Source organism: Amphibalanus amphitrite, unplaced genomic scaffold (genome assembly GCF_019059575.1).
Source record: "Amphibalanus amphitrite isolate SeventyFive unplaced genomic scaffold, NRLGWU_Aamphi_draft 000497F_arrow, whole genome shotgun sequence".
Classification (NCBI taxonomy): Eukaryota; Metazoa; Arthropoda; class Thecostraca; order Balanomorpha; family Balanidae; genus Amphibalanus; species Amphibalanus amphitrite.
Window position 1 is genome coordinate 344,440 of NW_024881991.1, and position 16,058 is coordinate 360,497.

At 46.9% G+C, this 16,058-nt stretch overlaps 3 protein-coding genes across 8 annotated transcripts in view; all 3 read right to left on the minus strand.

Moving 5' to 3' along the window:
* Positions 1–1,921, minus strand: part of LOC122392692 (tRNA-dihydrouridine(47) synthase [NAD(P)(+)]-like) — a 50,841-nt gene extending 48,920 nt beyond the window's left edge. Inside the window, exon 1 of the mRNA XM_043387851.1 lies at positions 1,602–1,921. The gene's annotated coding sequence lies outside the window, so the exon portion shown is untranslated. The remainder of the gene's footprint in view (positions 1–1,601) is intronic.
* A 292-nt stretch (positions 1,922–2,213) lies between these two features.
* LOC122392684 lies at positions 2,214–3,796 on the minus strand. The gene is made up of 2 exons (XM_043387831.1): positions 3,386–3,796; positions 2,214–3,303 (listed from the first exon to the last, which is right to left on the minus strand). Exons 1-2 carry the CDS (start codon positions 3,794–3,796, stop codon positions 2,614–2,616), a joined length of 1,101 nt encoding a protein of 366 aa, XP_043243766.1. The 3' UTR covers positions 2,214–2,613.
* Positions 3,797–5,066: 1,270 nt separating this feature from the next.
* Positions 5,067–14,668, minus strand: LOC122392693 (zinc finger matrin-type protein 5-like). 6 transcript variants are annotated; one of them, XM_043387859.1, is made up of 2 exons: positions 14,655–14,668; positions 5,067–5,990 (listed from the first exon to the last, which is right to left on the minus strand). In XM_043387859.1, the coding sequence occupies exon 2, from the start codon at positions 5,963–5,965 to the stop codon at positions 5,498–5,500; it is 468 nt and encodes a 155-aa protein (XP_043243794.1). In that variant the 5' UTR covers positions 5,966–5,990; positions 14,655–14,668; the 3' UTR covers positions 5,067–5,497. The 6 variants fall into 6 exon arrangements, with proteins under 6 accessions (XP_043243794.1, XP_043243791.1, XP_043243788.1 ...); XM_043387856.1 differs by having other exon boundaries at positions 14,621–14,668; XM_043387853.1 differs by lacking the exon at positions 14,655–14,668 and adding an exon at positions 14,573–14,607 and having other exon boundaries at positions 5,067–6,014.
* Between the last annotated feature and the right edge of the window lie 1,390 nt (positions 14,669–16,058).

Sequence of the window (16,058 nt, forward strand, 5' to 3'; positions counted from 1 at the left end):
CGCGAAATTTGGTACGACTATTCGCTCATCAATTTTACACATGGTGTGCAAGTTTGAACCTCCTAACTTTTAAGGTCAGGTCACAAGGTCACTTTGAATGACCCAACCTCAAGTCACTTTTTTGCAACTTTGTCACCGTGCCAGAGCTACAGTAGATGTCGGAGGCCTTTGAAAGTCGCAGGATGTTATAAGGTCATTAGTAACTACAATTTGTAGGTATATCTCGGAATTTTGATATCGATGACCTAAGGTCAGGTCAATTTCTCGACCTCCCCATTATAAGTCAATGGGGGAACAATCAACTTCCTGTTTTTACCACTAAAACGGGTCGGAATGGCACCATAAACCATACATGACTTCATATACGATTAACCTTCACTACCTTGAGGTCTGTTTTGCTGGTGGGCAGCTGTAAGGTCATGTGACATCATCAAAGGTCACGAATGGTTTTTTGCCAATAACTCCGTACAGGAACAAGATACAGACGCGCGGATGGTCTCATTGATATTTGTATACCATTCGACTCGGCTCGATGAGCTGAATCGAATGGTATAAATAATAAAAATCTCAATTTCGAAAAATTTGACACTTAGAGGATGTTTTTGCTGAGAACTGTCGAATATGGCCCGTACCCGGAGCCGGAGCCGTCAAAAAAGGGGGCGACTCCGGCTCCTTGTTTTTGAAGAGGAAAAAATTATTGACCTAGTTCGGTTTGACAGTTCAAGGAAGTAAAACATGCAGTAGGTATTCAAGATATGAAAATAGCCTTGTTATGCAAATACAGAAGCAACGTGCTCCAATCCCATCTTCTTTTTTCATCCACCCGTATCTAATTGCATAGGAGATGTACTGAGTATTGGAGCCAGAGCCGGAGCAGCCATGGCATTTCACCCGGAGCCGGAGCCGTAGCCGATTTTTTTCTCCGGAGCCGTCTAAAATTTCCACGGGTCCACATCCCTGCTTTCTAGTCAAGCTCCTTGTTGTGTCTGCAACATTTAACAAAAGTGCCGGATCTTTCCAATCAAGAAAAATGGAAACGCAAGAAAGCATTTCATTCATTCATCGAGCCGAAACAATCATAGCACCACATTGAACCAAGTTTTGAGCCAATTTCAAATTCCTTTTCAAAGGTTATACATTTCTTCACATTTTTTATCAGTAAAACAATTTCATTTTCGCGCACTGTTACTCTCGCCCTATCGCTTTGACATACACCTTGTTAGAACAGAACACTCCTCATGCGTCTGACTATCTGTCCGTGTGGGGGATGTCGTGTGCAAGGTGTGCCCAGTGAGAGTCAAGCCGGTTTTTGAATAGGTTCATGGTGTTGGAACTTGGACGCGACGACCGCTGGTCGCTGGACTGGTAGAATGTTCATCATTGAGGACGCAGATGGAGAACACCCTGTGCCGAATTCTTTCAGTCTTCATCAACACATTTACTGGTTTGGGTTCACAGGGACAGACCACCAGCTTTACAGATATCGGGAAATGTTTATCTTTCATTGCGGATGTTTTGATGAAAACTAAAAGTCAACTTTTGTAGTTGTATTTTCAGGCCTGTTCATCTTACGGTTATCAATTTTTACCTCGCATTCTTACCTCGTTGGGTTGGGTTCCTTCGTGCCTCGCTTGTCCGGGTAGGAAGGGGTCAACTTCAATGCGCGCCCCCAGCCTGAGTCATGCCATGTCGCCATGTGGTAGAGAATACAAACGCATTTAGCATGGTGTTAGAAACACAGCTATTCGAAGCTTCCTGCGCACAACGCTATCGCAAGACAAAATGAAAATGATCCAATCAGCGCATGAGATTTCACTTATTTCGCAGATAAAATTAACAAATATATTTATGAACACGCCATTTCATGAGTCAGCTGCGCTGTTTTTGAGTGACAATTCCCTATGGTGCCGCCGGTGCCGCTAAAAAGCTGCATTCATCATCATCACCATCATCATCATTTATATTTCATCCGTTGTAAGCATCACTGATCACAGGTCAACAATCTGACGAATGAAGAAATGCCATGGGCGCAAGCATCATTCTGGGCCATCAGCCAACGTAGTGAGTCAGCCATAGGCGGCGAAACGGGGAGGGCACCGGGGCACCGGGCCCCCCTTTGATTTTGGCATTTTAACATTAGCCCTATGGGCGTTGCATGGAAAAAAATGGGACCAAAAGTCGGCTCCCCCCCCCCCCCCCCCCCTCATGGAAGGTGTTCCGCCGCTACTGGAGTCAGCCGCGGATAACTCTAGGAGATGCAACCCATTCAGGCGATACGTGGCAGCCAGCGATCCTCACAAGACTTCCATCTCACAAGGCGAGCACATGATTTACAATCAAGCCAGATGTCTCGTATAACTCGTGTTAAAAAAAAATCGTGCCCGGAGACGGTCATAGATATAAAAACGATGGTTCCGGTCAAGCCTAGCTAAAATTCGTTTCCGAAAATAATTTAGTGTCACCACTGACTCCACATATTCAAAGCTGAAGGAACAAATTATTCCGTTTATTATTACTTAAAGATATCATGCAATATCGTGAAAAGCACTAAACCATGTCCAGCAAAATAGGATTGTGATACTGGGCAAATGATTATGCCAGAAGAACCGGAACCTACTCAAGTGTGATTGGCTTAGCTGGCCTCAGCGAGGTGAACATCTCATGCAGCAGATTTAGCATTTCTTCCTGGAAGTAGCGAATCCCACGCCGTATGTCCGCCAGTCGCTCATCAGTTGGATCCCGCAGCACGTTTATCTCACTGCAGAAAAAGGATGGCAAGACCTTGTCATCGACAGCCTGTCGCAGCATCTCCAACACGGCATCCATCGCAGCCAGCGAGTCTCGCCACTCGGTTTCCTGCCGCTGTTGGCACATCCACAGCACACATGTCTTCAGGTAGTAGGAAGAGACGTTGGCCAGCCGATCCCGTCTCTCCTTTTTCACCGCCTTCAGCAGCATCAGACAGTAGCGTGCCGACGGCGGAAGGCCCCGCACCAGCTGCGCCTCCTGCCGGGAGAACGACAACCGCCACAGACGGTCGTCCTCCGCGTGCGGCCCAGTGGGCACCAGGAGCAGTGTCCTGTCCAGGCGCGCCAGCAGCCGATCCTCGGGCCAGCCGGAAGGCCGCGGCCGCGCTCGCAGCTCCGCTAGCCATGGCACGGCAGCGCTGGCGCACACAGCCACGCACGGCACGCAGTCGACAGCGCCCCCCGCGTCACAAAACGTGACGGCCGGTCCATTGACGGTGGGAGGCCCTTCCCCGCGCCGGTGACGGCGCACCGCGCCGGTGACGGCGCACCGCCTCTGTCAGAGCGCGGCGTACCGCACCCGCGGTCAGGTCGCGCCGGCCCGGGTGGCTGCAGCGCAGACGGCGGCCCCGCAACACCCGGTAGTAACCGAGCACGGCGCTCGGCGCCACACACGGTTCGCCCTCGGCGGCGGCCGCCTCGGTGGCCAGCGGCGACCGGCTGACGTCCAGCTCCAGCAGAAAGTCGTTGTCGGAGCGCAGAGGCAGTCTGTGACCGTGCAGGGAGAGCCAGCCCACCCGGTCGGCCACGCTGCCCGAGATGGTGGCAGAACGGATCTGCAGCCGGCCGGCCGGGTGGCAGTGGGCGCAGTCCTCGCCCCCGGCCGCCGCCGGTACCTCGGCCAGGTGTCTGTTCAGCTGCCGCCGCAGCGTCGGCCCGTGCACCTCGTTGAGAACCTGCAGGTGGACGGGCTCCGGCCGACCGTCGGCGCTGGAGGCCGGCGCTGGCTGAAAGTTGAGGCGCAGCAGGTGACGCACCTCGCGCTCCATACCACTGGTCCGCGCCGGTCGCCCCAGGTGCTCTCACAACCGCCGCTCCCACAATACGCGCCGGCGACCGTTTAACGACCGAGCGCACAGTGCCGTGCAGCTCAGCTCAACACAAGGTCACCGCCAGCGCTCGGGCCGGTTGCGGGACCACCGCAGCGCGACGTTCTCGCGCGCGCGCCCGCCGCCGACTGACTCCCGCGCCGGGAGGCAAAGCTGGAAATAGTCAAGCTTGTTCCGGCTATGCCTAGAGATGCAAACTGCAGTTTTTATGCCCAACGCTTCAGGGATCAGCAATACACTGGCGATAGGAAGGTACAGGTCTCGCGAGATTAAGCAGTAGGTTTTGCACTTTTACATTTCCGGTTATATCTCAGAAACTAATCGATCTACGATGAAGCCATTTTACACGATCATGGCCGGCTTGTTACCTACCCAACAAGTCGATCGCATCTTCAGCTTGAGACGACGAAGATATAGCCTGAAGTACACTAAATTTTCTAGGTGCAAAACCTACCGCTAAAACCCGCGAGACCTGTACAAGGTACGCTTATAAAATCATTTGTCGCGTTTTTTTTTACCCCGGAAGGGAATGTTATGCCAACCAGAGGAAATTCTGGTGGCAGAATTCGTTCTAAAACTAGTTCGCATACTTGTGGAGTCATCTGCCGGTAAAGGTGATTCACTTCGGAAAGTTGCACCTCAGCATCTCAAACCAGCGAAAAAGATAACCTTAACCTAGTCAGCGGATGATCTGCAAATTGCTAATAACCGACCACTGCCAATCAGTGGCCAAGACAGGAAAACACTGCAAACATATAATGTGCAGTGCAGCAATGTCCCGGGAACCCTTCCTCGGTCACCGCTCCGGCCGTAAACCATCCCCTTCCCTCACTCAGCCGCCCGGTCACCCCGTAACGTCATGGCGTCCACAACTTCACCGCGCCGTCGAAGCTGACCGCCACTGACTGCTACCCACCGTGTCTTACGCTACTCACGAATACTGCAATAGGTTGAGGTTACAATTTTGCTGATCCGTCCAGTGTAAACATTCAAACTAAATTAACGTAACAGAACAGTTGCTGTCCTCACTCACTCCTCGTACACTGGCAATGTCACCAAAAAAGTCGTCGAACACGTGAAGAATTAGCACTTATGAACTTTGCTCAAAGCAAAGCAACGTTGGGCTTCAGTTTCACAAAACATGCTGTAAACGTACATTATTAGAAAGCAATAGTTTACAAAGATCCCGCAGACACCAAAACTATCATGATCAGGTAGTCAGTTTATTGGACGTCCATTCTCTTCGCAAGCAAGTCCATTTCGCACCGGCTTCCGCTGTTGAAGGCCAGTAACTTCATAATGAATTACAATGATGATAGGAGACGATACCGCATGTGCAGAATCTGGAATGTGGACCTGAACACGTACAATTACTGTTTTGAATGATATATTTACACTTTAAAACGTATGCACGGGATTGTTTGTTCGTCTTTCTGATACACAGTACCTATCCATATTTGAAGCGACGAGAGGCATATCATTACTCATGCTCGATCATTTAACGATCGAATTTATGATGAATAAAAAGTTTCACTATAACGCAGCGAGTTTATACGCACGAACACAGCCTTCCCCAATCCCCAGTCCAAGCTGAGGCGTATTTCACAGAGTTTGTAGTTGCGGAGCTGTTCGGGTTCGCTCTCAGCCCCACTCAGCGATCAGGTGCGGCGCCACCGCCGCCTCCAGCGGACGGAGGGAGGGCGTCACTCCCGCCATCTGACGGACGGCCGGCGGGGGCCGCCACCGCACCGTCGGCCCCTCGGTCACCTCCTGCTCGGCCAGCCGCGGCCGCTGCCGCAGCCAGTCGGCCAGACTGGGCGGCGGCCGCTGCTCGGCCTCGGCCTCCGCGCGCAGCCGCTCCAGCTCCTCCGGCGAGAGGTGCGAGAAGCGGCAGTCGTCGCCGAACGGGCAGCCGGCCGGAGTGGAGAGCCGCCAGCAGGGCCGCCGGCCCGCCACCTCCGAGCGCCACTGGTCACCGGCCGACGCCAGCTGCCGGTAGTGCTCGGCACGGGCGGCCATGTGCGCCGCGCCCCGCACGTGCCGCCGCCACGTATCGGGCGAGTAAGCGAACCGTGTGCCGCAGTAGTCGCACAGGTACTTCTTCACCATGGTGTATGGCTATATGACAGATGTCCTGGGCCAGAGAGTTGAACAGTGGCTAGGTATCAAAGAGAAATGGTAGCACACCGACATGAAAGTAACATATAACATCATCAAACACAAAAAATAGAAAGGCAAGTTAAGGAGAAAATGCAAAAAAAGGTATAAATTTATAATCATGGGCCAGTTTCACCAATCTTAGACCCACCAGCAGCAGTTACTTTTAGCTGAAGTCACTTAAGATTTTTGCTAAGCAAGTTAACTGGAATAATTATCAGAGTTAAACTAATATTTCTATAGGAAACAGAGTTATTTCCTCTCTTAGCACCCCTAAAAACTGGATAAGTTGGCAAAATAAGTCATTAGAACATGAAAATTGAAAGGAAAGGACACATCGACAGTTCCAAGCAAGAACATCCTTTGTGTCAAATTTTTTGAAGGTGAGATTTTTACAATGTTCTTTCTCGGAACTGTCGACATCCTTCTTTTGTCGGCACATTCGTCTTCAACATAGGCTGGTGCAAAGGGAGGATTTCAAAGTAAACTGCTTTACTGAATATTTCATTAAATTAAATGCTGAATAGTAAGATGATAGGTACTCAAGATTTCAATATAATGCAATTTCATTTATGGCAAAACTCCTGATGTAGAACTAGAGAGTAGAGCCTATGCTATGACATTACCCGCAAAAAACGGACACGCCTAAGAGCTGGACTTTTTGATGACGTCTTCGGGTGACGTCATGTCGTGTGTGACGTTTCGTGAGCAGGTAAGGAAAAGTCACCACCGCTGGCGAACATTGGTGCGGTAAATGGCAAACACAAATACTGCGCAGAAAAGACAAATGTGTAACTTTAGACCACGTCAGTCCCACGCACAAGGGGGAAAAGCTCAAATTATTGAGCGCTCAAAAAATTGAGCGGGCCCCATTATGAAGGAATAGGCGAAACGATGGTATTTTACAATGCCTCTAGCGTCACACTACGGCCAATATCGTATCCAACTAAGGTATCAATGGCAAGAGAGAGCAACAAGGTTTCTTCTCGAACACTCGCCGTGATAATTTATATCGGTGTTTTTGGAAAGAAAATGCCCTAAAGACGCTCAACTTTTTGAGCGCCACTTGTCGTTCGGGACCGCGATACTCAATAAATTGAGCGCCACGACAGACGACAGTCAGCTGGCGCTCAAAAAATTGAGTGCCGGCCAGCATCTACACTCAATTTATTGAGCCTTCTCCGTGACAGGTGAAGCCGGTACTGGCTGCCATTTTTGATGTTATATTCGTTGAAATACGTTAAACTGAGTTGAAACAGAAATGCAGGAAGTTGAATGCTACGTGGTACCTAAACTTTTCACAAACCCATGGCATCATGTCACATTTTCCGCTAGTAGTTTTATCGGTCGCCTTTCGGATTCGGCACACCTCAAATAATTATACAGGGCTTGAATAATCCGTATGAATACTGTATTGATATTTTCTGACTACTGGGAGAAGGGAATACGTGATTACAGAAAGATATCCAATTCCACCCACGCTTGAATATTGGAGAATTATACAGGAAAAACTGTATTGCCACGGTTACAACTTACAAGGCCATCGGCTGCAAACAAACAAAAATACTATACAATGTGGGTTAGATTCACAAACATCATCAAGTGTGGAACACAGAGACGAGCAAAACAACATCACATTATCGCATGCCAGCCCGACCACATTGGAACCGGGTGACCTGCGACCGGAACCTGCGTCTTGCCAGCATACATCACAAAAGCAGGAGGCAGTGTCGTACTGCTTTGATCCAAAATATGCCATATAACAAATGATATTAACGACCTAAGCTCGGACTAAGCTTATCATTATCAAATCCTTAACATGTAAAAGACGAATGGAAACATCGAGTCTCAGACCAGGAGTAGCAACCATCACAGTAGCAACATCACAAAGAACACGCGGCATTATCAGACAGCCGTTTTGTTATCGGGCTACAGGCGGCGACGGCGTGGTTGCAGACCAGCTGCGAGGTAGCGGCGTGCGGGCAAAAGGCGCGGGCACACCTCCATGTGGCCGTGCGGACAGTGCGCGGTCGACGTCGCATAGTGGGCGGCATCGGGCTGTCCCGGGGCCGTCGAAGCCGCACAGGTTGTCGGCGCATGTGGGCGCGCGCGGTCACCACGGCCAGCTGCTCACCACCAGCACAGACTGCGCAGCGTCGCCGCTCCGCCGGCCAGAACACGCAGACAACCCTTCTTGCAGTCGCACAACACGTCGCCAAACTCATTCACCTGCCCCACCATGTTGTTGATGTCACCGAGTCGTTCAAGTTGTGGCTCGTGCCGTCGAGCATGACCTGCCCGATCGGACACGGGTCAGCGGCTTCTGCTCCAGCGAAGTCTTCATCTTGGTGACGTCTTGCTGATCTCCACGAAGGCTGAGCAGATGACCTTACCCACAGGGACGGCCGACGTCCTCGCCAGCGACCGCTTGGTTGTGCAGGCCTGCCAGAAAAAGAAAAGCTGTTTGGTGATCTCAAACGATTTTTTTTCTTTATGCAGTGGAACAAAATGGAAAATATGTCATACAACAGGAACTAAAAAAAGATGCAGCCTAGGTCGTCTAAGAAATGGGTGCAACATTGATAAAATTCTTCCTTGAATGAATTCTACAAATGCTTTTGATAAAATGTGTGGTGATTATAAGGAGACCACTGTACTATAAAATTGCTCAGGATTCCCTATCTGGACCTGTCAAAAAATCCTGACTGCACACCAAGAATGAGCATTAAATCCAAAACCTCTACCAGGTACCTAGGGATAATTAAATTCTGATTCAGGAAAATATTTCACATCATACAAATAAAAACCTTTACTATATTGAAACTGAAAATGTGATGCCGATCCAGTGACCTAAGGGTCTCAAAGTATAATAATGAATTAATCTATTATAAATTTGGTGGTGACTGCCAACTGGCATCTGGCAGCCTAGACCTTGAGGCTTGAAAGTGGCCTTCCTTTTCCGTTGACTCCGATCCTCCAGATGGAAATGATATAAAGGATCATTTTTATCTTATTTCAAATGAGCCAGTCAGCAAAGTGGCTATCCTGTTTCAGCATTCACACACACAATAGTTGACTGTCAGTCTGCCATGCTGTCAGTGTTGTGAAGTAACGAAGGAGTTGAGTTTTGTTGATTATAAATTGTGATGTTATGTAAAGGACTGGAAAATGAATGTGAAAACTATGGAAACATATTGGCAGAGTATTGTCACTTACTATCAGGACATATGGATAGAGAATACATTCAAATTAATAAGAAATGCCAAATATCAAGGTACTCAATCACTGATAGCAGTGGACTATCATATGTTTTAATGTCAATTATATGAAAGTTAAGACTGAAACTACCTTTTACTGCATCATACCTAATGAAAAATTGTGTGAAGAAAACATTCACAGCCTCTTTGAAGCACTTAGACCACTAAAAAACAAAAATTTTCACGTAAATATGTTGTGTCTCTTTCCCTCAAAACATCATATCGGATGGCGCCACTTTCGTCGACAGTTACTTATCTGCACGCAAATCGAGGAAAACGTGAATTGATTGACGTTTACGTGTTTCCAAATTTAAAATCACAGCATATTCAAACCTTTCAGTGTACCTTTTAACATCTAAATATAACTAAAACGATAAAAACTTACCTTCAACACAAGGACGACGACAACCACGCGACCGGAGACGTCGCGACGAAATAAACAAACGGCGCCGCCAAATGAAAAATATTCTCCGATATGGGTGATGTGAAATTGAGTCGCAATCATTTTGGGTAGTATGAAAAATGCTCTTTCAAACAGAACCCTAGTAAAAAACGTGAATGGACAAAAAATAACTTTTATTTCGACATAAATATTGGCCTGTTTTTAAGGCATCCTGGTATGCTGTAAGATTTCGACCTAGAAATTGGTGTTCCCCCAATCATTGAACCTTGAGCAGTGAAAAATATGAAAGCCTAATCTGTTTTGCATCATTAGTGAATCTCCTAGGGTGTTGCCATTTCTCCCTAGGTGTTGCGAGTTGCTTTTGCAAAACGTGTTCCTGAAACGGCTCAATTTTTTGAGCCCTCAGCATTACGCCTATGGGAGCCTCTGACGTCACACGCTCAATATTTTGAGCGCTCAATAATTTGAGCTTTTCCCCCTTGTGCGTGGGACTGACGTTAGACAACATTCGTTCGGACGACAATAGTCAAGGCGAATCAAGAAGTTCTTCATGCGATTGTTAGTTAGGTATCTGTCGTGCTATTTTAGTATGATTGTTATTAGCAGTTGATTTGTGAAATGTATTATGAAAATCAATGTTTATTGGACGCAGATTCAGTTTATTTTCAGATGTACCTAGGTACTCTTACACTTCACTCATCTCAAGTTGTTCAAACACCCTTGACAAAGTCGATTAAGATGAAACGTTGGGTATAATTTATACTGTGTTTTCTCTGCATTATTAACATATTCATCATATATACAATATAAGGACCACATGTTTTTTACAGGGAGACATGTCAGACAGCCCAGTAGGATGAGGCTTCGCCAAGCGTCATTTTTAGCAAAGCTTTTCTTGCCTCAAAGTTATAATGACAACACTCACTGGGAAAATGGTGATATGATATTATTTTAATGGCCATTGAAAATTCTGTATGTCAGATTTGATATTCCGAACAGCTGTTTGGCAAGATTTTTTCAGTACCTTAGTAATCCACTTTGCTAGAGTACTTTTGTGCGCTTTTACGTGAATGCATCCATTTCCCCCTGAAATAAACTTTTATAGTGATATCAAGCATCTTTTTCATTGTGTTCAAACTTTGAATTTCAGCGCCAAATGCTGGCTCTGTTCAACCTTGGACCCCCATTTACAACAACCAGAATCAAGATTCTTTGTCTTCTTTTAAGAACTGCCGGAATAACTTTCCTATCTTACTTCCCGTAACCTGAAACTTGTGTTTTCTCCACCAGGGTGCAAAATTGGTATAATGGTGGTCAAATTTGATTACCATGACATCATCACCGTAGTCATACTTAGCAAAGCTGTAGTCAAAAACAGCATTGCTAAAAATGACCACTCTTGACCAACCAAACCTCACCCCACTGAGTTCAAACACCCTTGTCAAAAGTCCTTACACTTGACTCCCAGCTGTTGTGTCTTTGCTATGCAATGTTAAACATATAAAACATCTTACTATTCATGAATGCGCCATGACTCATGTAATCTTTTCACAGCCAAGACGCTACTAAGGTACTGGGAATGTGGGGAGTGCAGCAGCATCAGTGCAGCACCGATGGTCGGATGCGACGGCTGCGATAAATGGTACCACTTCCGTTGTGCGGGGCTGACTAAGGAGCCAGGTAAGCGCAAATGTTTTCTGTCTCAGTATTTTTGTTGCAGCTATAGTGATCAATGAAATATTTTCCGCACTGTTCAGCCAAACATGTATTTCAAACAATCAGAATCTGCTTCCCAACCAAGGGCGTCACCACAGGGGGGGGGGGGGGGGACAGAGGGGATCTCGTCCCCTCCACTTTTTAAAATTTTAACATTACGCCCATGGCGTTGCATGGAAAGAATCGACTTGAAATGGTCCTTGTCCCCTCCAAAATGGTCAATGTCCCCTCCAGTTGTCGCACCGTGGCGTCGCCCCTGTTCCCAACTACACAAATTTAGTCAAACAATGTGCCAATATGGAATTTTCAGGTTGAGTTGAATGAAATAGGAACAATGATAATTGTAGATTACGTATACCTGCAAGAGAGGAAAACAGAATACATTGTATTGCTTGTCCTTCACCGATACTGTTATTTTTCCATTTCTAGAAACACCGACATGGCGATGCAGGTGGTGCTGCCTGGTGAGGCCGCGGTCTCCGGAATCGCCTGCAGACGAAGTCACCTGACGTCCATCTGCACATCACTTGCAGCAGTGAGGCCTGCTGACAGCGTCTGGCAGTGTCGGCAACGTGCCAGACAGCTATCTGGAGTCCTGCTCACCGCAGGTCGCCGACAGGAGGGGCGACGCATCGTCTCCGAGGTCGCCTCAGCAGCAGTGAGACCCCACTGGCCGTCTTCTTAGGCTTCAACTAGATTGCGAACAACCTATGCTGAGACAACGCCCATGACGTGTGATCCGGTACCGCTACCGCACTGCGTGCCTGTGCCCGCCGTGAGCCGCTAGTGCATGGGTTCCGACGACCATGAGAATATGTGTTTATGTTGCTTTTACTATTGTTTATACGTTGAAGTGACGAATTGTTTATTTTTCGCAAGCCTCCGCTGTCCGGTTGCCTGCAGCTCCATGCAACGCTAGCTGTACTGTTGTTTTAATGTTGTCTCTCCGCTCAGCTCTACTGTTGCCTCTCCGCTCATAACAACCTATGCTGAGACAACGCCCATGACGTGTGATCCGGTACCGCTACCGCACTGCGTGCCTGTGCCCGCCGTGAGCCGCTAGTGCATGGGTTCGACCATGAGAATATGTGTTTATGCTGCTTTTGATACTGTTGTTTATACGTTGAAGTGACGAATTGTTTATTTTTCGCAAGCCTCCGCTGTCCGGTTGCCTGCAGCTCCATGCAACGCTAGCTGTACTGTTGTTTTAATGTTGTCTCTCCGCTCAGCTCTGCTGTTGCCTCTCCGCTCATAACAACCTATGCTGAGACAACGCCCATGACGTGTGATCCGGTACCGCTACCGCACTGCGTGCCTGTGCCCGCCGTGAGCCGCTAGTGCATGGGTTCGACCATGAGAATATGTGTTTATGCTGCTTTTGATACTATTGTTTATACGTTGAAGTGACGAATTGTTTATTTTTCGCAAGCCTCCGCTGCCCGGTTGCCTGCAGCTCCATGCAACGCCAGCTGTACTGTTGCTTTAATGTTGTCTCTCCGCTCAGCTGTACTGTTGCCTCTCCGCTCATATATGACACCCTCTATATGAATGGCACTACTGATTGTCACACCCACTGTCCGTATTGTCCGTAGTGGTGTCTGAGCAGTAATCGCCACGCACTTTCAGAATGTGGATCGCTCATGATTGTTCAATACAATACAATACAATACGCCCATGTTCATACAGCGTGCAGAATCCAGATTCTATTGAGGAGAGTTGAGCCAAGTCACCATAGGCTCGGGAAGAGAGCAACGTGGAGGCCCACTGCCCCTTCCCCGGCCCCCACTGGGGGCGCCAGCGCCCAGCCACTCAACTTTTGACTGGATGTCAAGAGCGTCGCCACGAGGGGAACGAGTCGCCGGCCAGCCAAGGTAGCCAACGGCGTGTGAAGGTTGCCTGACCTCGAGGAAACTGAGATGGCACCAACGGAGGTTTGTTAAGTAGGCGACCAAAATTCGAGCGGCAGCAATCTGGGCACCTTCACAGATAGCAGTGCCGCGTATCAGGGGCCAGGGCGCCTTCGACGTTTAGCTGGGCGCCGATCATCAGGACGCCGGGGGAATATGACCCAATATCCCCCGTAAATATGTGCCTCGGAAGGGAGACCCAACCATAAAACTGAAAGCTCGCCGTATTTTATCCACTATTTTTCGAGCAGGTCCAGTAGATTTCCGTCCTCAAAAGTGCGGGGATATTCCCCAGTGTTTGAGGTGGATGGGACTATAGTAGCGTTTACACCGACAGGAGATTCCCATTGCCGGCTGTGGGAAACTGCTGTCGGTGTAAACGCCATTCATATTTCCTGCGTCACCCCTGTGGGGACGCCCTTACTCCATGGTGCCGAGCTTATCAATTTGGATATCAATGGAATCAAAATCTCTTATCGATCGATGAAGAACTAAATTACCCCGACCCGGAGAGCGTCTTTGGAATCAAAGCAGTAGCACATGACGCAAGACTTCAGGCAAATAAATCGTTCTTGTCTGAAATAAAACATTTGTGTATTGATAAGCACGTTTTATAAGCAATGGTAGCAAGATTTTCCACGTATTTGGTGAAAGTGATAATTTAGTAGCAGATACTTACCGTCGCATTTCGTTTTTTTAATTAATAATTTATATTGTCAGAACTAGCAACATATCTCTTTACTCAACAAAAATTACAAAAGTGAAAAGGAAATGATAAATTGCCTATATTTTGGTAAAACTATAAATTAATTCAGCACACATTTTTTTTACAGCGTTGAAGTCCAGCTCCAAAGGACAGCTGACGATCGTAGCCGAGCAGGCTCTTTGGTACTTCTTCACTATTTCTTAGAAGTACCCGTTAGTACCGATCATGTCTCACATAATAAGCTATTGGAACAAAAATATGCATGTTCTTCTAATCATTCTCCTTTCACACTTTAAATAAATACTTTTGAAATGCATTTACTAATTAATTTCACAAAAACGGCTTGAAATTTTACAACGTCAAAATACTTATTCCAATTTCCACCGTGAAACCACCACTATGTTACTTGCTTACAGAACCGTGCGCACAGTGCGCGCAGTTTTATCGTGACGTCAGAGGGTGCTTCCTTAGTGGCGCCCCCTGGCGGGGAACGCGTGCAAAAAGTCCAGCTCTTAGGCATGTCCCAAAAAACAAGGCAAAATTGCGCATCATATGATAAAAAATGAGCACATGAAAATCATGCAAATGCACTGGAGCCGCTACAATGCATATTTTTACCCAAATTAATCAAAACAATAAATTTCCGGCTCACCCACTGAACTCTATTATCGGGGTTACATGAGCACAGCAAATACGTATTTAGCCGCTAATTCGAATTAGGAACGCATTACCGACTCATGTAGCCACCTGCTAGTACGAATCGGCGATCCGATCCGCGGTTACATGAGCAAAGCAAATACGTATCACGATCGGATTCACCGCTAATGCGAATCAGGAGCGTACTACCGACTCATGTATCCACCTGCTAATACGAATCGGCGGTCCGAACAAAATCCGCTGAGAAAGAGGCTTAGAAGCGAATAGGACCAAGATACGTATTACAGGAACTATTTCTTCGCAAAAAGAAACATTAAAATGCAAAATAATAGGTATTTTTTTCATTTTCTTCTTTTGAAATAATATTTAAAAAAATATGTCGGTATTTTGCCAAGTTTTCAACAATAAATATAGTGAAAACCAAATAGTAAATATCCACATAATTTCAGTTGAAACATTTTTCTGACAGCACTACAGACGAATCAAGAGAGGCAATTGCCCAATGAGTCAAAGCAAGACAACTTTATGTTCAACTTTTTTTTGTTAAGTTAATTGAGAATGTTTTGAGCAGATTAAATGCAAAAAAGACATAAGATAATAAATTTTTAATTTAGTCACCTCTATTGCTACGGAAGTGCGCCACATTTGTATGCTATTCCGTTTGTAATGCGCATCGGGCCGAGAGCCAAACTAGATCCGTTTGACGTCACTGATACGAATTTGCTCATGTAGTCGGTGCACTGAATGCGTTCTTGGGGAGCTGATGCGAATTAGCGTAGTGCGTATTTGGAACGGATCGCTCATGTAACCGAAACGTCCGAGGCACACGATTCGGGCCGTACCTATTACACAAGAACTATTCTTTGCTGACTGGAAGCGTCAAAATGCAAAATACTTAACAATTTTTTTATTGGCTGCCTCGTAGAAAATAGCAAAAAAATGTTGGTATTTTGGTTTAGTCTTTGCATGTGAAATAAAATGAATGAAATATTTTGATAGATAATTTTTTCTGACCACCCTGCTGTCGCTGCATGGCGAATCAGTGCCCACTGACTTAAAACAAGAAAACTTTGTTTTCATTTTTTGATTTCATGTTAATTTTAAATGTTTTTGAGCCTATCAAATGATATAAGTATTTAAAATTTAGCTCAGTCGTCCCGGTAAATGCCGCAACTGCGCCATGACTGTACGCTAATCCTATTCCGTTTGTGATGCGAATTACCGGCCGTCGAGGAGTCAGCCCGGGTGAGCCAAACAAGATCCGTTTGACGTAGATAAAACGAATTAGTCTCATGTAACCGGTGCCGTAGATCCGTTTGTGGGGAGCTGATGCGCATTAGCGTAGTGCGTATTTGGAACGGATCGCTCATGTAACCCCGGTAAGTAATGTGGAATGCGC